This window comes from Cnephaeus nilssonii (genome assembly GCF_951640355.1).
Source record: "Cnephaeus nilssonii genome assembly, chromosome: 2".
Lineage (NCBI taxonomy): Eukaryota > Metazoa > Chordata > Mammalia > Chiroptera > Vespertilionidae > Cnephaeus > Cnephaeus nilssonii.
The window spans coordinates 11653604-11677096 of NC_137073.1; the positions used below are offsets into that span (position 1 = coordinate 11653604).

Here is a 23493-nt window from a genome sequence, read left to right on the forward strand (position 1 = left end):
TAGCAAAGTTGAAAGACAAACAAAGATCTAAGGAAAATGTTTGTAAGTCAATATCACATAAGTTATCTTCGGATTGCATAAAGAACTCCTAGAAATGTAGACAAAAGAGCCCAACCCCTCAGTATCAAAGAGGGCAAAGGACATGAACAGTCAGTTCACAAAATGATATGATGAGATACTAATTTTCACCTCTCAGACTGGCAAAAATGCAGAAGTTTGACAATATATCCTATTGGCCAGTCTGCGTGGAAATAGATACTCTCTGTGTAGCTGGTAGGAATGCACATCTCCTTTGGAGGGTGATTAGGTACAGTCCATCCCAAACGCAAAGACATCTACCCTTTGACCCAGCAATTCTACTTTTGTGAATTTATTCTCTAGATACACATGCATATTTATGAATGGATGTGCATAAGATTATTTTTTTTCTGCATTTGTTTTGTTAGTAGAAGAGTAAAAACCAGCCCTGGCCGGTGTGGCTCGGTTGGGTAGGGTCCCATGCACTGAAAGATCTCACAACAATGCTTCTCTCTCTTTCTCTCTCTAAAAATCAATTAAAAATATTTTTAAAAAGAAAAGAATAGAAACCATATTGTCTTGGGTCTCATGCTTACCACTGATACCAAGAATGGTGTGTGGGGTTATCAGAAAAAGGGACAAAAAATAAAAAAATAGATGTTCCTTGCAATATCAATACTACTCCTGTGTAACAAGATGGAGACAATTTCATTCATCAGAATGCTCCAGACCAAACACAGGTGCTATAGCACTTGGGGTGAGATTTCAAGGTGAGTTCAGGTAACCAGATATGGTGGCTAACCCACCTCTAGAGAAGGTAGGTTTTGAGAATACGAAGGCCCTTTGGTTTGCTGAGCACACATGATGAATGTGGCTATGCAAATTTGGGGTAACATCTAGGGCAGTGGTTCTCAACCTTTCTAATGCCGCGACCCTTTAATACAGTTCCTCATGTTGTGGTGACCCCCAACCATAAAATTATTTTTGTTGCTACTTCATAACTGTCATTTTGCTACTGTTATGAATCGTAATGTAAATATCTGTGTTTTCTGATGGTTTCTTTGGCAACCCTGCTAGTGGTTCTCAACCTATGGGTCGTGACCCACAGGCTGAGAACCGCTGCTGTAGAGCCTAAGACCCTCGGAAAACACAGATATTTACATTACGATTCATAACAGTAGCAAAATGACAGTTATGAAGTAGCAACGAAAATAATTTTATGGTTGGGGGTCACCACAACATGAGGAACTGTATTAAAGGGTCGCGGCATTAGAAAGGTTGAGAACCACTGATCTAGGGTCACCTCTCTGCATAACGCTAGAGAGAGAAACTTGAGATTTGGAATGCCATTTTGGAGGAAGGTGAGATGAACTAGACAGTCAGGCATTATGAGAGATGAGGGGCTAAGGAAAAAATGACGTAGTCGCAGTCCTGCTGATGAAGGATTCTGGAAAAAAGCAGAAAGTGCAAATAAAGGTTTTAGGTTGTTTGCTATGGAATGTGAGAGGCATCCTTATGAAATCTTCAGTAAAGACGGGTCCCTATTGCTCTGAGGCAGAGTTTCTCTCTTGAGGGTGGTACTGCCCCCAGCAGCACTGGGAACATGTGAGCTGGTTTTACATGCCACAGTGACTGCTGGGGGTGAGGCAGCACGAAAGGGCATTGCTGACCTGGTGGCTAGAATTGTGACAACAGTGAGATGTCTCTCGCACAAGGCCAGTGGCACTCCCATTGGAAACACTGCTTTGGTGTGAGTGGATTGTTTTGGGAAACTTAAAAGATGCATTGAGTTTTGTATCCAGGTTGATATTGGACAAAAAAACAACAACAACAAAAAAAAAAACGGGGGTGGGGGGGGGCAATGGTAAGATATGTACACATATAATACCTTAATAAAAAAAAAAATTGAAAAAAAAAAACCACACAAATAAACCCCACAGCATATAGGAGCTAGAGGACAAAGAAACAGCTGACACCTGGCTTGCACCTGTATGTAAGACTTGGATTATATTGTAGCTACATCACTTAATGAGTCTTTATAGCTTCTTTTGTTACAGCTCTAGGCTTATTTCTTCTTTGTCATCTGTTTCATAATACAACATCATTTAAATTTCCTGTACTTTAGATTTCTATTTTATTACTTCTAATCTGCATATAAAATAGAAGTATTTTGCACTCCATTTGTGCTCATTTGTGCACTATGAGGGGTCATTTTCTTTTTTGTTAGCACCATATTTTGGGATCCATTTGTTATCATTTATTATCTTCTCCATTTTTGTTTATTATTAAAAGCATAACTATTGTTTAATAACATACCGGGTTTCCTAAACTTAGACGTTGTTTGGTAATTAATTTAAGTAAACATAACTATTGCACACAGTGTTCAGAATTTAGGCACTGTGGTTTCCACAATTTTTTCTATTAATAATACACATGATCATTTCATAATTTCTTCCAAAGTTTGCCATTCCAATAGAAGGCCATCTCAGCAACTAGCTAACAGGCTGCAGGGTTTCTAATGTGAATGGGGCTCACTGAAGCTGGGAGATCTGGGTATTGGATGCAGGTGGGTGGTCTCACATAATGTGAGCCACAGGCACTTCCTGTCTTTTAAGGACGCAGTCAACATATATGGGTTAGGTCTCATGTCATGTGTTGTGCGGGGGTTGACTGGGGTTATGGACAACTGTTTTATCATTTCATACAAGAAAGGAGCAGTGACGGTTCCTTATTAGTTTCCTTAAGGACAGACCTTTACTATAGTGTTGTTATCATGGACTGTTGAATGACAGATTGTTTTATATATGTATATACTGAGTGGCCAGATTATTATGATCTCTGAACACATAATAATCTGGCCACTCAGTGTATATCCTATATAATAAAAGGCTAATATGCAAATTGTCCCCTCAACCAGGAGTTCGACCAGCAGGCAGGTCGGCCAACCGCCCATGTCCCCTATCCCTTGCCAGGGTGGCCAGACCCCACCCATGCACAAATTCATGCACCAGGGCTCTAATATATATATATACTGAGTGGCCAGATTATTATGTGTTCAGAGATCATAATAATCTGGACACTCAGTGTATAATAGAGGCCTGGTGCATGAAACTTGTGCACGGGAGGGGGGTCCCTCAGCCCAGCCTGCACCCTCTCCAATTTAGGACCCCTTGGGTAAGGTGACCAGACGTCCTGCTTTTGGCGGGACAGTCCCGATTTTTAACAATTTGTCCTGCGTCCCACGGCGTTTTAAAAAAGTCCCGATTTTTGGAAAGAATGCACGACAAGCTAGGGAACAGCGGGAGAACGGGAAGGGAATATACGGTTTTCGGCGGCCATGTGGCTATTTAGCCAGGATATGAGTTTTATATTATTTTTGTTAATTTTATAATGTTAAACTTTAATAATAACAAATAATTGTTGAGAACTGATTATCGAGAACTGCTTATCAAAGTTCGCATTGTTGATCAGTTGTTAGAATTCGACCACCATTGTTAGGACTTAATGAACAATGGCATTTTTTGGGATTGGCAACGACGAAAACATTTTGTAACTGTCTCTCAGACGATACACATCGTACTGCATGCTAGTAAGCTAGTTAAACAAGTGATGTCATTACAAATCAGCTATTCAGATAATTTAGGTAAGTAATTTATTTATTTATTTCATAAATACATAAATCTTCTTGAATTTAGCAGACAGTACTCGTATTATTTATATTTTATAGTGGTGGCAAAAAGTCTAGTGCCGGCCTTGAAAGTGACACTTACGACTTACGTTACGGCCAATTCAGAGGAAAAATAATACAAGTTAGTATTGTTATTATTTAGAAAGAAATATAGGATTAAAATAATTTTTAAAATATAGTTACTTTATAACAATCACATTAATTTAATTTATAAACTAACAATAAAATATGTTCATGTAATTATGTAACTACTTACTGTGTTTTTAAGCAATATGTATATAATAATTTATAATATAATTTTAAATTATATTTTTAGATTTTTAACATAATGAGTAAGAAAAGAGGATGCAAATTCAACGATGATCTAAGAAGTGAATTTCCTTTTATTAAAAAAACGAAAAGCGATTACAATATAGACCAAATTTTTAATCAAGAACCCGCCCCCCCCCCCCCGGGCCAAAACCAGTTTGGCTCTGTGGATAGAGCGTCGGCCTGCGGACTCAAGGGTCCCAGGTTCGATTCTGGTCAAGGGCATGTACCTTGGTTGCGGGCACATCCCCAGTAGGGGGTGTGCAAGAGGCAGCTGATGGATGTTTCTCTCTCATCGATGTTTCTAACTCTCTCTTCCTCTCTCTTCCTCTCTGTAAAAAAAAATCAATAAAATATATTAACCCCCCCCCTCCCCCGGTCAATGGTGTCCCGCTTTATCAATGTTAAAATCTGGTCACCTTACCCTTGGGGGATGTCTGACTGCTATACTGGCAGTCGGACATCCCTCTCACAATCTGGGACCGCTGGCTCCTAACCGCTTGCCTGCCTGATCGCCCCTAACCACCTCTGCCTGCCAATCTGATCACCCCTAACCGCCTCTGCCTGCTGGCCTGATTGCCCCCTAACTGCTCCCCCCTGCTGGCCTGATCACCCCTAAATACCTCTGCCTAGGCCCCTGCCACCATGGCTTTGTCCAGAAGGATGTCCGGTCTAATTAGCATATTACCCTTTTATTAATATATATCACATATTTCTGTGCCTCTGCATTTTGGCTGCTTCCCTGTGTTGATGGAGCGGCTTTGTGTGGTAGGTGACCTATAGGGCCAGTAGCTCAGCCTCCCCAATCACCTGAGGTGGACGGTCTTGGTGCACCCCTTTATGAGCTGAGTGCAAAGTCTTGGTGTAGTTAAGCCTTGATTGCTGTTGGTACACTGGGAGGAATTGTCCTCCAGGCCAATTGGCTATGGGGACCCACTGTGTTTATAACTGCTGTGCTGGAGACACGCTTATGATGCAGGACTTGTTTCAGTGGGGCTTTGGTGCTCTCTGAGTCTGCCTCCTGAATGTGTCACTTATGGATGTGAGGAGTTGAAATCTGTGTCTCACACTGACCACTAGGTACACTGGCTTCTGGATCTCCAATGGGGTGCAGGTCAGTTACTGTCTGAGGACACCCTGCCGGGGCTACAGGAGAATTCCAGTCCTCTCCTCCCTGTTTGGGATTTGGAGATTTTGGAGCTGTCTGAACTGGTTGCTAGTTTAAGCGGCGATCCATTCATATACAAAAGCTGCTGCTTGGAGCTTGGGTGGGTTTGTAGGTTGTGCGGGGTGGGGTCTCAGTGCGTCACTAGACTACGGCGTGGCAAACAGCAATGGCTGGCAGCCAGCCTTCCCGTGTCTCAGACCACGTCCCCGCGTCTCGTGCCCCAGCGCAGCAAACAATTATTCCTCCGCACAGCTCTGCAAGCAAGCCACCCTCACTTTCCGACCCGATGGCAAACAGTCCAGAGACAGAGAAGCATCAAGGATGCTTTTCCCCGTAGGAGTTTGGGTCCCGCGCGTCTCCCCTTCGGGTTGAAGAAAGCAACACCCGCCGCCAGCTGGGATCCGCCGCCAGCCCGTATCGCGCGTGCCCCCGTACCTTAGCTTTTCAGCGTTTGAGCCCTGAACACTCCTCTCTCTTTCTGTCTAGTTGTACATCTTCCACTCAGCCAGCACTCCCGTGGCTCTGGGTGACAGAGGTTTTGTCTTTTAGTTGTAGTTTTGAAATTGTTGTGCACGGCCGCAGTTTAGATGTTTACCTACGCCACCATCTTGGGTTCTCTGAATGACAAATTGTTAATGGAGGAGAGACGGCCTCATCTCCCCCAGTTACTCGTGGGAGTGGGGTTCTTGGGGTACCGCTGGAATAAGAATTTCCGGAGGCCCCCACGGGAGGATGAGGTATTGTAGAAAGCTTTACTTCCATGGAATCACACCCCTGGGTTTCCAAAGCCCCATCTCCTTTAGTCCAGTCATAGGAGAAGTGTAGCTGCGCTTCAGTGGAGCTAGAATCAGAGCCGGTGTCCAGAGTTGCCTTTCCATGTTGGAGCCGGGTCCAGCCCAGCATCAGGCAGGCTCAGCTTGTGTTTACTACGCCGTCCATTAGTCCATTGCATGCGGGGTCCACATGGCCGAGGGCCATGGCAGCCAATACAAGGAAGCAGGGGCAGAGAGCCCCACAAGCACAACAAGAGCGAGAATGCCTTTGTGTAGGAGATCATGTGTTCCCCAATTTCTGCTCTCTTGTAGTGGCCATGCCCATTCTGGCCAATGACCTCTGTTCCCAGGTGTGATTGACAGGAAAGTACCTATCCTAGGTCACTCCAGCTTTACTGGGCATGCGTCTATCTTCCCTTTGTTCAGGCCCCTCCCCCAGAGTTTTGCAGGGGATGGACCGGTGGTTCCCTGGGGCGTGCAGAGTTGCTGCTTCCTGGTGAAGCTGCCCAAAGGACATGCCTGTAATGTCTGAGGCTTCCCCTTTGTTCATTTCCCACTATTAACTAGCTCATTACAACAGTACTAACATCACCCCAAAACGTGATGACTTAAAACAACAACGTATATTATCGCCTACATTTCTGCAGCTGGACGGGGTATGGCTGGGTGGTTCTCACTTGGGGTCTCTCCTGTGGTTGCAGTCACACAGTCACAGAGGTCCTGGGGCTGGAGTCTTCCAAACTCACGACTGGCTCAACTCCAAGACAGCCTCTTCACTCACATGGCTGGCGCCTCAGGGGGCTCACTGGCAGACAGAAGCTGGTGAGGCAACACTCTTTTTCTTTAAAAAAAAAAAATTATATATATATATATATATATATATATATATATATATATATATATATATATTGATTTCAGAGAGGAAAGGAGGAGGGAGAGATAGAAACATCAATAATGAGAGAGAACCATTGATCGGCTGCCTTCTGCATACCCCCTACTGGGGATCGAGCCCGCAACCCAGGCATGTGCCCTGACCAGGAATCACTGAGCCACCAGGACTGGGCGACACTCTTTTTCTTCACAGAGTCTTTCCATGTGGCTAGGTAGGACTTCCTCACAGCATGGCATCCTCAGGTAATCAGCTGCCTTACACGGGGGCTGGCTTGCCTCAGAGAGAATATTTCCAAGAAACCCAGGCAAAAACGGTAAAGTGTGAATTCCCATGTTCTGCGTGGTTCAGGGTTTGGGCTCTGGAAGCGGGGCCACACGCAAATGAAAGAGACGAGACAAGAAATAATTTGGAAATATTTGGGGACCAGGCGGGAGCCCAACTCAAGAGGAAGGACTCTGGTTGGGCTCAGGCCTTGCCATCCTTTTATTCAGTTTGTGATACACCTATAGCCCTTAGGCAGGCAATTTCCAGTAACAGGCAGACTATCTTATCAGTAAGGATTTACATGACTGTCTGGTGGGGAAGTTGCTTCAGCTACCATTGTCTCGACTAAACAGTGGGTGCATAGCTCTGACCTTTGCCAGGGCTCAAGGGTCACCAGCATTCCGGGATCCTTGTCCGCACGTCTCTGCTAGTGAAGGCAATGGGCGGTTTCCCACAGTAAAGCTTTCTAAGATCTAACTTTGGAAGTCGTGTTCCATTCCGCTCTATCTCATTGGCCAGAGGTGAATTCACGGGGCCAGCCCAGATTCGAGGGCAGGGGCTACACAAGGCTGTGAATACAGACAGACCTGATTCAGTGGGGGCCCATCCCGTAGGCCAGCTAGCACACGTGATCATGTGTACCAATCAGAAAAGGCTGAGTTATGCTGTGGGAACACACCATCCCAAATCTCAGTGCCTCAAAACACAGAAGTTTACTCATTGCTTGTCTGGCCTGGCGGCGGCGGTCAGGGAGGGGTTCTGCCCCATGTAGTCAATCCATCTCATGATGCTACAATCTTAACATGACCGCTCAGGGGTCACTGTGGCAGGGGAGAGCAGAACCGGGGGGCACTGCACAGGCAAGGAAATGCTCTGGCCCAGAAATGACATGAGTCACTTCTACCCGGTCAGCATCGTCCTGCCCAGCTGCAAGCAGGGGGACGTACATCCTCCTTTGTCCTTGGACGACAGCAGAGCAGACGTGGCTGAACAGTGGAGGCCCCTCCCCCACTACGCTGTACCCATGGTGATTCCTGTTGGATGCCACCATTAAGTTTTCAGGCAAAATTTCTCCATTACTCTGATTAATGGATGTTTCTAAACAGCCATTTGTTCCACACAATGGGGTCACTCCATCGGGTACATTTGAGTTAGGCCTTTGGAAAGAGTAGGAATTTGAAAGGAAGGGAACGCGACGAAGAAAAGAACATTCGCATGGACCAGCACAAGCAGAGGCTCAGAGACACGTGGCTGCTTTCCAGGAGCCACGAGGAGTCTGGCTTGGCGGGCTTGCAGAGGAAGAGGAGACCAAAGGGCGGCTGGAACTAGGATGGAAATGACAATGAATAATTAATAGCTAAAATGTGTTTAAAATCTCCTAATGTGCCAGGCAGAGTTTCACACACTTCCCGTGCTTTCCCACGGTAATGGTGCTCCCGGGTCTCTTCCCTCTGCACCCAGGAGTCCCGGTCCCCCTTCTCTTCCCAGCCCTGTGCCCAGGAGGTTGGCCTCCATGGATGCCATCACCCGGCACCTTTGCTCTCGGACTCCCAGTTGGATTGGTCCAATGGGAATCTCTGTAGGGAAGACAGTGAGGTCAGAGGATTTATCCCATGTAGCTACTCCCTGCAGGGTCGCCGTGGCTGGCTGCTTCCCGCGGCTGCCCCCACACGACTCTCCCTTGCCAGAGTCTAGCAACTGTTCCTCCCCTTGCCCTTGCAGGCCTACGGATACCAAGTGTCCTCTAACTAGACCCGGGGTACACTATGATCCTCTGTAGGTTTCCTTACACACTGCCCTTTTAGAATAGCCCCCTTGCCAATTCTTTACATTCTAATTAGTGTGTCCTGATAGAACCCGACTGGTCAGGTATCTACTTGACCAGGTAGGTATTAATATTCCTTCCATTTTATGGATGAGAAAATGGGTACAGAGAATTTAAGTGAGGTGCTCAAGATCACACAGCTACATAAGAAGCAAAGACCCAACCCAGAGAATCTGGTAACAGAACTTCAAAGACCTTAAAAGACCTCAAATGCCCGGTTAAACAGAAAGCTCCCATCACCTGCGGAGGGGTGCCAGACACTCACTTTTTCTTCCTAACCAGCCAGGGCAAGATTAAATTGAATGTATCACCTAACAGCTCTTTAGGCATATTATCTCCTACATTTCTGCAGCTTGACGGGGTATAGCTGGGTGGTTCTCCCAACAGGCATAGCATTAACAGTATCACTCAAAATGGATTTAATGAAAGATAAATCCATTTTGAGTGATACTGTTATTCCTATGCCTGTTGGAAATCAACAAAATTCCTCATCTGCAAAATGAGAGAATTTTCCAAGCTCTGATAACTTTGCAGAACTGTGGTGGGATGTAGTGAGATCTTAGCCATTGAAAGAGCTATTTTGGAGCTGGGAGTGGAGCATGTGACTAGGGCGCAGCCAATCAGAGCATCATCCTCCCCATGGCCACAGTGATTGGTTCAGGGGTGATCCAATCAAAGCCAATGGGATTATTTTCCTGGAATATTTGTAGGAGAGGCATGCCTTCTCTAGAAGTCTTTAAACTGGGCAAAGATAAAGCCTGGATATGCTAGGTCCCAGCATATGGCTAAAAGACCCCCAATCAAGGAAGCAGAACCAAGAAATGGAGTGAAACTGAGTTCAGTGACATAATTTCAGATCCTGAATCCAGCCATGTCTGAAATCCACACAACCCTTGGGATGGTTTTCTTACATGAGACAATATAGTCCCTTTTTTCCCTTATGGTAGTGTACTAACTCTAGAGTCAAAACTTGGTCACTTGCAGTGGAAATAGTCTTTTAAAAAATATATATATTTATATTTTTATTGATTTCAGAGAGGAAGGGAGAGGGGAGAGAGAGATAGAAACATCAATGATGAAAGAGAATCATTGATTCACTGCCTTCTGCACGCCCCCTACTGGGGATTGAGCTGGGAACCCCTGGCATGTGTCCTGGACTGGAATCGAACCTGGGACCCTTCAGTCCATAGGCTGACGCTCTATCCACTGAGCCAAACCAGCTAGGGCTGGAAATAGTCTTGACATAGTGGAAGGCAGCTTGGAATGGGAAGAGGAGTAGGGACTCTGCAGCAGTCAGGTGAACTTTCATTTTTCTAGCAGGATCCAATTGAAATGTTTCCATTTTGCTCGGCCAGCATGGCTCAGTGGTTGAGCATTGACATAAACCAGGAGGTCACGGTTTGATTCCCGGTCAGGGCTCGGGCCCGGGTTGCGGGTTCCCCCGCAGCATGGTGCATGCAGGAGGTAGCCGATCAATAACTCTCTCTCATCATTGATGTTTCTATCTCTCTCCCTTTCTCTTCCTCTCTGAAATCAATAAATATATGTATTTTTTGAAAAAAGAAATGCTTCCATCTTTGTTCAGCCTTCCAACTACTCTCCCTGCCATAGCTAGTTGCATCTTCCCCACTTCTGTGCTTAGAAGGTTTGTACACACCTCTACTAGAGCACCTCTTACACTGTGCAGTAATGTATTCTCCGGAGAGGATACATTTGTATCCTTGAGTGAGGCAGTGCACACTTTGCCTAAATCTTATTCATTTGGAACTTTTAGTTTTTGAAAAGCGTGGCGCAAAATTGATACCAACTCATTAAATGTTTGTTGTATAAATAACTGAATGAGTGAGACTGTGCAATAGCAGTAAGAATGGGCAGGAGACGAAGGGGGGCCATTTCTGCAGTGCCAACAAAAAGTAACAGCAGTCTTAAATATTTTTTTGGAATAGATAGCCTTGATATTAATATTAATAACAATGTTATTCAGTTGACTTGGACAAAATCCCTGGAGTAAAATTAATAATAGTGGTGGTTTATTGTGTGACTTATGTGCCAGGTGTTTTGTATACATTCAATTTAATCTTGCCCTGGCTGGTTAGGGCATCGGCCCTTGGACTGAAGGGTTGCGGGTTCGATTACAGTCAAAGGCATGTACCTCGGTTGCAGGTTCGATCCCCGCCCCAGTTGGGGCATGTTTGGGAGGCAACCAATCAATGTGTCTCTCTCACATAGATGTTTCTCTCTCTCTCTGTCTCTCCCCCTCCCTTCGACTGTCTCTAAAAAAATCAATGGAAAAAGTATCCTCGGGTGAGGATTAACACCAAAAAAATTAATCTTTGCTCCAGCCTGGCAATGGAAGTATGGTGGACATGTGATAACTCCACCCAATCCACCTTACTCTGGGGAATTGAAATAAACTCCAGGGAATGATTCTTTTGTTGTTGTTGTTAATCCTCACCCAAAGATATTTTTCCATTGATTTTTATTTTTGTTAATTCTCACCCAAGGATATTTTTTCATTGATTTTTAGAGATAGTGGATGGAAGGAGGAGAGATAGAGAGAAATATCAATGTGAGATTGGTTGCTTCCTGCACATGCCTCTACCAGGGCTGGGGACCCTTCAGTCCGTGGGCCGATGCTCTATCCACCGAGCCAAACTGGCTAGGACCAGGGGATGATTCTTTAAGCCAACAACAGCAATTCCATCCTCCTCCACAGTGGCTAGTTCTGGGATGAGCAGGTCTGGGCCAATTAGGACCAGCAGGATAAAGCTTGCTGCCATGATAAAGGATATGAGGAAATGTGCTCTTTCTTGCTGGACGTGAATGGGAAGGTTTGTGACCCTGGCTGTTCCTGGCAGCTGTCTTGAGGACATGAAGGAGAGCAGAGCCAAGAAAATCCTAGAGGACTGGACCCAGGGCTCTCATCCTCTCTAGCTTGAAGCTGACCTACCTCCGCATGTTCAGCTATGGGAGTTATAGGAGCAAAACGCTTATCTCTGATTCAGTCTGAGTTGAGTTTCTGTTATTTCATCCAATGACACAGTGAGGAAATCAAAACTTCTGATAGTAATGTGCTCAACAAACCTCAGCTGGTGCTAAGAGCTGGGATTCCATTCCCAATGGTCTCATCCAAAAGCCTGTGCTCATCCCACTAACTTGAGCTAAGGAAGGACCAGTCACTTGGCCTCAGTCCTGAGTTATCTGCTTACCTTCTGAGATGGCGTCTCTTGTACTTGGAGTTTCTATGGCCTAGAATATTCTATGCCTCCTCTCTTTGCTTAGCAAACTATAACATTTCTTTCAGGCCACAGCTTAAATAAATGTCACTTTTTTTTTTAAAGCAGTGTTCATCTTTAAAAATATATATCTATTTTAAATTGATTTCAGAGAAAGGAAGGAGAGGGAGAAAGTGATCAAAACATCAGTGATGAGAGTCATCAACTGGCTGCCTCCTGCAGGACCCCACTGGGGACTTGAGCCTGAAACCTCGACCTTCTGGTTCATGGGTCAATGCTCAACCACTGAGCACACTGGCCAAGCTAAATGCCACTGTTTTTTAAAATATATTTTTATTGATTTCAGAGAGGAAGGGAGAGGGAGAGAGAGATAGAAACATCAACGATGAAGAGAATCATTGATTTGCTGCCTCCTGCACACCCCACACTGGGGATCCAGCCCGCAACCCAGGCATATGTCCCAACTGGGAATTGAACCAGGACCTCCTGGTTCATAGGTCCACGCTCAACCACTGAGCCATGCCAGCCAGGCTAAATGCCACTTTTTGATCACCTCCCCATCCCAACCCTCAAGATTAGCTTAGACCCCTTGACTATTAACTCTCATGGTGGATTGTATTTTTCTTCCATGCTCCTATTACAACTGTAACTGATTACGTATTGTATAACGCTATTAAAATGATGTCTCTTTATTCCATAAGGGCCCAAGTGTATCTGTTTTGCTCAGCACTCACTCCTCAGAACAGCTGTTGTCACTCAGCGGGCAACAATAAATATTTGATGACAGAATAAGTGAAAGCTTTCTGTGGTCATGAGCTATTATCAGCAGTGACCTGCAGTTCTCCGAAATGGTCCTTGGACCCGCAGCATTAGCATCACCTGGGAACTTGTTAGGAATGTAAATTATTAGGCCCCTCGCAGGCCTACTGAATTAGAAACTCTGGGAGTGGGACTCCGAGGGCAACCTGTTTTAGCGGGCCCCCCAGGCGGTTCTGACCCACGCTGGAGTTTGAAAGCCCTGGGTCATGCAGATTTGCTCCAGGCCACGCAGTAGGCACAGCCAGCAGCACCTCTGCTGCCAGGGGCTGTTTCCTGCTTCCGTTTCTTAAAATCAACACTTTCACCAGTAAGGTGGGTTGGAGGGTAGGAACAGGAACCCATCACATTCTTTGCGGACCCAGAGCCCAGGACCTCTGCATTCCTTCTTCTTTGATCACGCTTCCCACTGCCGACTTTGCTCTTTAGGTTTCAGTTTGCGTTTCCCACCCCTCTCTTCCATTTCCTCTCAGCCCACGGGTTCGCATTACTCAAAGCCTTCCTCGTTTCTGACAATTGTTCCCTTGCTTTTTGCTTATCCGCCTCCCGAGGGCAGGGGCTACAGCAGCCCCGTTTATTGCACTCGTCCTGGCACCCACAGCAGAGTCCGGGCCACAGCAGGGCTCACAAGCGTGTGGACCGGATGGGCGCTCCCTAAAGCCCTGCGGAATGAAAGAAGCCAGAAGCGAAAGAGAAAGCGCCGCTTTACCAAGAAGGCCGGCGCGACGCCCTTTACCAACATGGCGCCGGACGCGGGGCGGGGCGGGGGCGGGGCCAGCGGGAGCCGTCAGGTGCGGCCCCGCCCCGCGTGCCCCGCCCCCCGCCCGATTCCGGATTGGTCCGGTTCCAGCGCCGCAGCCCGGCGGCCGCGCCGTGGGGCCACGCCGGGCGCTCGCCACTTCCGGCGCGTTGGGGCTGTTGGTCGGGGCGGCCGCGCGCGCGCGAGCGGACGGCTCGGGGTGGACGCGTGCGGGATGCTCTGCAGGGCGGCGGTGGCCACCGTGTGGGCTGAGGCGGCGAGGACAGCGCGGGCCCCCGGGCCTCTCCCCTGAGCCGGCGCCGCGGGCTGCGCCGCCGAGGCCCCCTCCGCCTCCGCTCCTTCAGCCGCGGGGCCGGGCCCGCCGCCGCTCCTGAACGCGGAGCCGGGGAGCCCCTGCCTGGGCCCGGAACCTCCCCTCGGGGGTCGGGCCCGGGCGGGGGGCCCCGCGCTGCCGCCCTCCGTGCCGGCCTCCGAGCCCTGTTTCCTGCTTCTTCAGTTAACTTGGGGAGGGGCGGGTGGGTGTTGATGAATTGTTCGGGGTGTCCCCGATGAGGCGGGCCGGGGGGCCGCGCTCCTTGTAGAGGGTCCCCGCGGGGCCCGGGTGGGGAAGCGGTTCTCTTTGCACGGGTGGGGGACTTCCCGAGTCTGCCGGGATCATGACCTGAACTGTGCGGACGGGACGTGTCCGGAGCCCGAGAGCCAGCTCACCTGAGCCGCCCCTTCCCCCGGCCAGCATGGTAAGTGGGGTCCGAGCCCCTTCCCTCCCTGGGTGCTGGGGGCTCAGGGGTGGGAGCGGACCCGGGACTGCTGAGCCATCGCTTCTCCCCGGGTGCGGATCTGGGCAGGGACATGCGTGCAGGGTGTGCAGCCCCGCTCGGTGCTCCCATCCCCCCAGGCTGCCTCTCGGACTGAGGGGGACCTGAAAGCTCAGCAGGCACAGCCCTGATGTCTGCCTCTCGTAGAGTGTAGCTCATCATGACAGTAGCCATCATTTTTTTGAGGGCTTAGTATGTTATGTGCCAGGCCCCGTGCTAAGTGACATGTGTTATTTAATTAGCACCCCAGCTCTCTTCTGAAGTGGGGATACTGAGGCACAGAACCAGCTCAAGGTCACTCTTAAGTGACAGTGACACGGGTTGAACCCTGGTAGTCTGACTTCATAGCCTCTGTTAGATGCAGCGCGGCACTGTGTCGGGGTCCTGCAGGTTGTAGGTGCGGAAACGGTGTGTGATGTGCAGAGGTAAGTCAGGACTGGTGCTGTCTTTGGAAACCCGGGCTGCTGCCGTTTCTGCGACGCGCTCTGGCCTTTTCGCGGGTGGTGCCGGGAAAACCATCCATCCGTCCGGATCCAGCTCAGCCTGTGCTGAAGATGTTTTCCATATCCATTCTCAGTGCTCCCTTAGATTCGTTAAGCATTTATCATTCGCCGTCGTAATTGTTTCTGAGCCTTACCTGCCTCCTGCAGAAGACTTGGCTCCCTCAAAGGTGGAATTGTCCGAACCTGTATGTGCTCCAGCTCTTGGGCGCGTAATAGGCCTTGGGGAGTGGGTGATGGCCCAGCCTGTGCGTGATCACCTCCAGTGACAGAAGTCTTCTTAAGGCTGCCTCCCTGTCAAGTTAGTGATTTAGCTGAGAAAGAGATACGGTGACATCTATGATACAGATGTTCAGACCAGTGGGATTTTAGAAAATTCAAGGAGCCTGCGGGTGGTGTGTGCAGGTTCTGGGCATAGAAAGAAGACCTAAGGCATAGCTCTTGTCTTCATGGGGCCTACAGCCAGTCAGGTACAAAAATACCCCATTAATGCTGAGCAGCACTGTATAGTAGATGACATCCGTAGTACAGAGCAGATCAGTTATGCTCTCTGAGCCCCACTTTCCTCATCTATGAAATGTAAGATTGGAATTCTCTAATGAACAATCCAGAGGTATGAGATAGAACATTTAGTGAGTGATGAAAATAGTGCTGAGTAGTCCATCCTTCATTTATTCTTTCAATGAATTTTTTTGTTATTTTTAAACTTTAAAATATACATAACATGAAATTTACCATTTTAACCAGTTTAAGTGTACAGTTTTGTAGTTTTAAGTACATTCACATTGCTGTGCATCCATCCCCAGAACTTCTTTCATCTTGCAAATCTGAAACTGACTAACTCCCTTTCTGCTTCCCCAGCCCCTGGCAACCACTAGTTTGCTTTCTGTCTCCTTTGACTACTCTAGGTACCTCATATAAGTGAAGTCATACAGTATTTGTCTTTCGGTGACTGCCTTATTTCACTTAGCACAATGTCCTTGAAGTTCATCCTTGTTGTAGCATGTGTCAGAATTTCCTTCCTTTTTAAGCCTGAATAATATTCCATTGTGTGTATATACTACATTTTGTTTATCCACTCATCTGTTGATGGACACCTGGATTATTTCCACCTTTTGGCTACTGTGAACATGGGCATACAGATTTTTACACTCTACATGGGCATACAGATTTTTCAGTGAATTTTAAGTAACCACTATATGCCAGGCTCTAAGGAATGTCAGATGAATCAAGACAGACACATTCCTCCCCAGGGAACTTTGGGACCCCCTGGGCAGAATTCCATTGGTTATTGACTAAACTAGCCAAGCAACCTTGTATTCAGGTTTTATTTTAATTGGTAACTAAGAGAGCATTGTGAAATGACCATCTGTGAGCAATTAATTAGTAAAGTAGTAGTTGACTTTATAGTCCAGTCTATACTCATAATTCATGATTACCATGTACATTTTTTTCTTGAAGTAAGTTTTGAGTCACATATTTAAAAACATGGGGGTGGCCACAGTGTATGTGAGGTTGACCATCTAATTACTTCCTTTCTGCATCACACCAGCAGTTCGTCTGAGGTGTCCCAGGGGTCAAGGATTTAGGCAAAGCAGATCTTGTTCCCAAAATGCAAGGCAGCTGCTGCCTGGTTTGTGTGTTACAGGAGGAGGGTCTTTTCCCTGGGATCACAGCTCTTTATTTATTCCAGGAACTTTTTCCTGTTCATTTTCTACTGACTAAACATTTTAACTTTTAAGAGTATTAGTTGTCATATGCTTGAGCCTTAGTAATATTTCTTTTTAAAACTTCAACTCTAATTAAGATGAAAATAGTATATGGCAAAACTACCATTTATTTAGTATCTGCTATAAGCTAGCTATTTTTCATGTATTCATTTTTCTTCAAGTCATTCAGTATCAGTTAACCGCACCCACCCTGGTAGGTTACGTTATTGCCGTTACTACCAGAGCGGGAGATGAACAGACCCGCTCTGCTGTCTGTAGGGTACCTGTTTGGACCCAGGGTGACCTACTCCAAAGTTTGTGCTCTTTGCTGTACATGTGCTGCCTCATGTGGAAAGGTGATCGGGAATGTCATCCAGCTGTATTTTCTTTGGTTTTGAGGTTGTGATTGGGGCTGGGGAGTATGGGAATCACTTTATTTTATTACTATTACTAGAGGCCCGGTGCACGAAATTCGTGCATGGGTGCAGTCCCTAGGCCTGGCTGGCAATCCAAGTGTGAGTGTCTTGCGTGGAAGGGCAGGTCCCAGCTGACCTCTGGGCCCTGGGCAGCACCTGGGCCCCTGTGCGCCCCCCTCCGCCTGAGTCACGGCGCCCGAGTCCCCATGCGGAGATGCGGTGAGCGCCGCTGGATGCAGTGGGCCAGTGGGCCGGGGCGGAGTGTGGGCCTCTGGGCTGCCCAGCAGTGCTGCACAAAAGCTGGGCGGGCAGCACGCTCTCTCCCGACTGGCCCCTGTGGTCCTGGTGGTGGCAGCCCCACTTACCTGGAAGAGGCTGCGCTGATGCTGGGCGGGCTCCTTGCGAGCTCCTGGCACCTGAGCGGGAGTTGGGGGGAGGGGGGGCTTCCCTGGCACACAAGCCCTGGGAAGGGTAGCAGGGGGAGTGAGAGCGAGCTCGGCAGACACCCCGCATTCCCACTGCACCTCCCTCCCTGTCACCCCTGCCCCCAGGTAGCTGGGGGGAGGTCGTACCCCCTGTCCCGGCACCATGGGAGGTTGCCGCCACCCACCCCCAGTTCCCAGTCCCAGACCGGGGCCCTGCCCCGAAAGGGCAATCAGAGCCTGCTGGTCGTCATCTGAGGGGCGATTGGCCCCCTGTCGGGCTCCCTCAACACCTGGGAGCCGGGCGGCAATTGGGCAGGGCGATCAGGCTCCCGCTTGCACCCACCTTGACCTGGTGCCGCCCGCTCACCTGCTCCCCTCATCCTGCCATGGTCCCACTCTCATCAGGGGCCCATTGGGGCCAGCAGCGCTTCCATTGCTGCCTGCTGCCAGTGCCGCGTCGCCGACGCCCGCCATGTTCCACGCTGCCCCCTCATAGCAAGCCGTTGAACTCCCAGTCGAATGACCGCCTGAGGGGACAATTTGCATATTAGGCTTTTATTATATAGGATTTTAAAAAAATATGTTTTTATTGATTTTTTTTTAGAGAGAGGAAGGGAGAGAGATAGAAACATTGAGATTGGCTGCCTCCCACACACTCGCTACTGGGGATCAAGCCTGCAACCTGGATATGTGTCCTTACTGGGAACCAACCTCTTGGTGCATGGGACGTTTCTCAACCAAGTGAGCCACACTGGCTGGGCTGGGAATCCCTTTAAACTTTTCCTCTAGGATGGGGGAACAGATCTTGGTGTTTCTATCTTACTCTCTTCCTCTCTCTCAGAGGTTCTGTAGTTAGTCACATAATTAGAGGTAGTCTGGGAAATAGGTTAAATATCCAGAAATGACTTGTTCTAGCCGGTTTGGCTCAGTGGATAGAGCATCAGCCTATGGACTGAAGGGTCCTGGGTTCAATTCCAATCAAGGGCACATGCCCGGGTTGCGGGCTTGATTCCCAGTAGGGGGCAGGCAGGAGGCAGCCGATCAATGAATATCTCTCATCATTGATGTTTCTATATTTCTCTCCCTCTCCCATCCTCTCTGAAATCAATAAAAAGATATTTAAAAAAATGACTTTAACAACTTTTGAAAAAATTACTACATGACATGGTTCAAGCGATGAAATTTGGTAAAGACAAAAAGCTCAGAGTGGTATAGAGAAGTCATTTTCCACAGTAGGCCAGAGCATTTTAGTGCCTTAGTTTAGTCATTCATGAAATAATTTAAAAATGTACATTTTAAAATTGATTTCAGAGAGGAAGGGAGAGGGAGAGGGAGAGAGATAGAAATATCGATGAGTGAGAATCATTGATCGCTGCCTCCTGTAGGCCCCCCCACAGGGGACCGAGCCTGCAACCTAGACATGTGCCCTGACGGGAATCGAACCATGACCTCCTCGTTTATAGGTTGACGCTCAACCTCTGAGCCGCACCAGGTGGGCTCATGAAATAATTTGCTGACTTCCTGCATCAAGCTTAAAATCCTAGGTATTGTGGTTACTGTATAATATAATAGTTGATGTTTATAGGGCTTAGTATATGCCAGGCATTTTACATATATTAACTCTTTTACTCTTCCAAACAATGCCAGGAGGTAGAGGCTATTCCCCCCCCCCCCCCCCCCCCCATTTTATAGATGAGAACATTCAAGGCCCAGAGAGGTTAGGCAACTTCTCAAGGTCACACTGCAACCATATGGTGGAACTGGGATTCAAGCCCAGGCAATGTGGCTCAGGAGCCTGTGCTCTTATTTTTTTAATAAATATATTTTTATTGATTTCAGAGAGGAAGGGAGAGGGAGAGATAGAAACATAAATGATGAGCAAGAATCATGGATCAGCTGCCTCCTGCATGCCCTCTACTGGGGATTGAGCCTGCAGCGTGGGCGTGTGCCCTTGATCATAACTGAACCCAGGACCCTTCAGTCCCGCAGGCCAACGCTCTATCCACTGAGCCACACCAGCCAGGGCAGGAGCCTGTGCTCTTAAATGTTAAACATTTACCCCAGAGGTAAAATTTTATAATATAGAGGGGCACTTGACATTGCCCCTGCCCTCTAGGAGTCAGTTTAGTGAGGACAGTGAGTGATATATTCTGATAATTATGAGACTGTGACAAGGGTGATTGCAGAAGAATGCATTGGTACAAAGGTAGCAGATCTGAGGGAGAGTAACTGAGGAGAGGGGTCTGGGGAGGCTTCTCAGGAGGAATATTTGAGTCTTGAAGGATTAGGAAGAATGTGATAGTTGAACAAGATAAAAAAGGGTCTTCCAAGTAAAAGTTGTTTGCAGATAGTTTTAGAGATAGATACATATCAGTAGAGATAATAGAAAGTGATAGGTATGAAGGGAGAGTGAAGGAAGGAAAACATTTATGGAGTGCTTTGGGCTTTTAAGGGCTCTATATGAGTACATACATGTGGCACTTAAACGCATAATTTTTTGATCATCGTAAATACTTACCCCTACTTTCTTTCTTTGCCAGCAGCTGCCCTATTTCTTTATTCCCCTTTGCAACAACTCCAGGAAAGAGTGGTCTCTAAGTGCTCATTTTCTATTCTCTGTTAAGTTCACCTGTCAAGGTCCCTCCCGACACCTTTCCTAAGTGCAATGGTTAGTTCTCAGTTCTCATCTTACTTATCTGTCAGTAGCATTGGACAAGTTGAAACTCCCTCTTCTTGAAGTCTTCACTTGGCCTCCAGGACACTAGATGTGCGTTGCTTTTCCTCCATCTCACTGGTTGTTTCTTCCTCATCTCATTGATCTTTGAACAGCTGGGGTGCCCTAGGCCTCCGACCTAGTGAGTTCCTAGTTCAGACCTCTCTCCTCAGCAGCAGTTCTCATGTATGCAGCTGCCACTTGACATTCATACTTGTTTGTCAGGCACTTCAAATGTAACATGTCTCAAACTCAACTCCTCATCTTCCCCTGTAAGTCTTTTCCACTCACAGCCTTCTCCGAGGGCAGCTTCGTCTTACCAGCTGCTTGTGCCAAAAAGTTGGAAGTTACCCTTGACCTTTCACACCCTGCCTCTGATTGTATCAATTAGTTTCTGCCTTTGAAATGTAGCCAGGATTTTATCGTTTCTTATTCCCTCCACTGGATTATGGATGTTGCCTCCTAACAGTTCTACCTTCTGACTTTGCCTATTTATTTATTTATTTATTTATTTATTTATTACTGTGGATACTAGGTAATACAATAGTTAATGTTCATGTGTTTTCAGCATAGTTGCCTCAGTGCTTCTTTGAAAAATTGAAAGCAGTTCATGTCTTTGCTCTGTTCCCATGGCTCCTCATCTCAGTAGAGCAAAGCTAACAGCAGCCCTCATGTTCCTGCATGACCTACTGCGCCCTCTATATTCTGGCCTGTGGTTACATGCTGAGCCCATCTACTGCTCTCCCCGTGGCTCACTCTGTTCAACTACCTTGGCCTCCTTGCTGTTCTTCACATTCCAGGTGTGTTCCTGCCTCAGGGCTTTGGCCTGGCTGTTGCCTCTGCTTGGACTGCACTGTCGCTTGCACGACAAGTTTGACCTTCCACAAGCCTTCTCAGGAGACATCTTCCCAATAAGGCTTATCCTTACCACCCTATTTAAAATTATAATCCCACCCTAGAACTCCCAGTCCTTCATACCCTGCTTGACTTCTTTCTGTAGCATTTACAATTTGTAAACATTTTATATATTTATTGTTATTTCTGAAGCCTGTTTTTTTACATCTCCTGCTAAAATATTAACTCCATAAAGCTAAGGATCTTTGCTTTGTTTACCTATGTATCTTAAGAGTCTAGAACAATTCTTGGCATGGTAGACAGTTAAATTGTGGCAGGAATGCTATGGAGGTCTTGGGTGTTCAAAGGGGGCTTTAGAGAGAGGGAGTAAGTTAGGTTCCCTATGATGAATAGAACTTGTAGTGAGAGGATATTTCAGAAGAGAAGATGTAACTAAATGTGTAATGTGAAGGAAGACTGGTTTGGCCATAGTGGAGGCTTTTGTGGAGAAGTAGTTGGAGAAAAGGCTATAAAGGTAGTTTATGGCTAGATTATGGAGGGCCTCCACGACTGTTTTAGGGAGTTGGACTTTGCTTTTTGTCTGGTTTTTCCTTAAAGGAAAATTAATTTACCTGCCATGTATAGGTTAGGTTGGTTTGGGAAACTGGTTATGACACCGTGCCTGAATGGATGTGCCAAAGGCCTGTCTTTGGATGTGGAATTAGGAGTGGAGAGGAAGAGTAGGAGAGTTGTCACTTAAAACTCTAATTCCAGATTCAGGGGATGAAGAAAGGGGAAAGTTCAAGCTGATTTAGGAAGCCTCTAACCTAAGGTGACCAAACGAACCGCTTTTGGCGAAACAGTCCTGATTTTTAACAATTTGTCCCGCGTCCCGCGGCGTTTTAAAAAAAGTCCCAATTTTTGGAAAGAATGCACGACAAGCTAGGGAACGGCGGGAGAACGGGAAGGGAATATACGGTTTTTGGCGGCCATGTGGCTATTTAGCCAGGATATGAGTTTTATATTATTTTTGTTAATTTTATAATGTTAAACTTTAATAATAACAAATAATTGTTGAGAACTGATTATCGAGAACTGCTTATCAAAGTTCGCATTGTTGATCAGTTGTTAGAATTCAACCACCATTGTTTGGACTTAATGAACAATGGCATTTTTTGGGATTGGCAACGACGAAAACATTTTGTAACTGTCTCTCAGACGATACACATCGTACTGCGTGCTAGTAAGCTAGTTAAACAAGTGATGTCATTACAAATCAGCTATTCAGATAATTTAGGTAAGTAATTTATTTATTTATTTCATAAATACATAAATTTTCTTGAATTTAGCAGACAGTACTCGTATTATTTATATTTTATAGTGGCGGCAAAAAGTCTAGCGCCGGCCTTGAAAGTGACACTTACGACTTACGTTACGGCAAATTCATGACCTTTTAAACAATGACAGCAATCTACTAAAAAAAATTCACTCAAATGAGAAATATGCCAAAGAATAAAATAATACTATACATAATTTTTTATTTATTATATTCGTAAATTGTACTTATGTTGAAATTTAAAAAAATATATTACAATACTTTTTTGCGTTCTATGAAAATTTTTGTTGCTCCATATAGACCAAACTTTTAATCAAGAACACCCCCCCCCCCCCCCCCCCCCCGGTCAATGGTGTCCCGCTTTACCAATGTTAAAATCTGGTCACCTTACTCTAACCTGGCGATTGGGATTAGTGGGAAATTTTAATTAATTGGTGATTTGGATTTGGTGGGGATAGAAGACATGACAGATAAACGGACAGGAAGATGACAGGAGATGGGACATGTGCTGATAAAATAAGGGATTTGGCGCTGTCTGTAGGTAGGTGGGCAGTTGCTGCTGTTGAGATGAAGCTCACTAACATTGGTCACGACAAGGATCTTTACGATTTTAGGTAGTTGGATTGTGGACATATTTTGTTTAAGTCAAGGAAGATGTGACAGCACAGCCTGGGGTGAAGAGGGAGGGAATTCCTGAACACATAGCCTCTGCTTTTTCAAATCTGTTCCCTTTCTCTGCCAGGATTTATTCTACAACCACTGCAGACTGATTTTCTATTTTCACTATGTTTGAAGATCACCTATAACCTCTTTGTGCTGAATCCAACATGAATTAGTCTCTTTTCAGTCCTTATGCCATCTGACTTTTCTTCTTGGCCTTTTAAAAAAATACATATATTTTTAAATTTATTTCAGAGAGGAAGGGAGAGGAAGAGAGAGATAAAAACATCAATGATGAGAGAGAATCATTGATTGGCTGCCTCCTGCACGCCTCAC

At 46.5% G+C, this 23493-nt stretch overlaps 1 protein-coding gene across 1 annotated transcript in view; it reads left to right on the forward strand.

Moving 5' to 3' along the window:
- Positions 1–13870: 13870 nt before the first annotated feature.
- The window catches only part of XPO6 (exportin 6), a 129417-nt gene continuing 119794 nt past the window's right edge, over positions 13871–23493 (forward strand). The window contains exon 1 of the mRNA XM_079784684.1: positions 13871–14486. Within this exon, the coding sequence (XP_079640810.1) occupies positions 14484–14486 (3 nt within the window). The 5' untranslated portion in view covers positions 13871–14483. The remainder of the gene's footprint in view (positions 14487–23493) is intronic.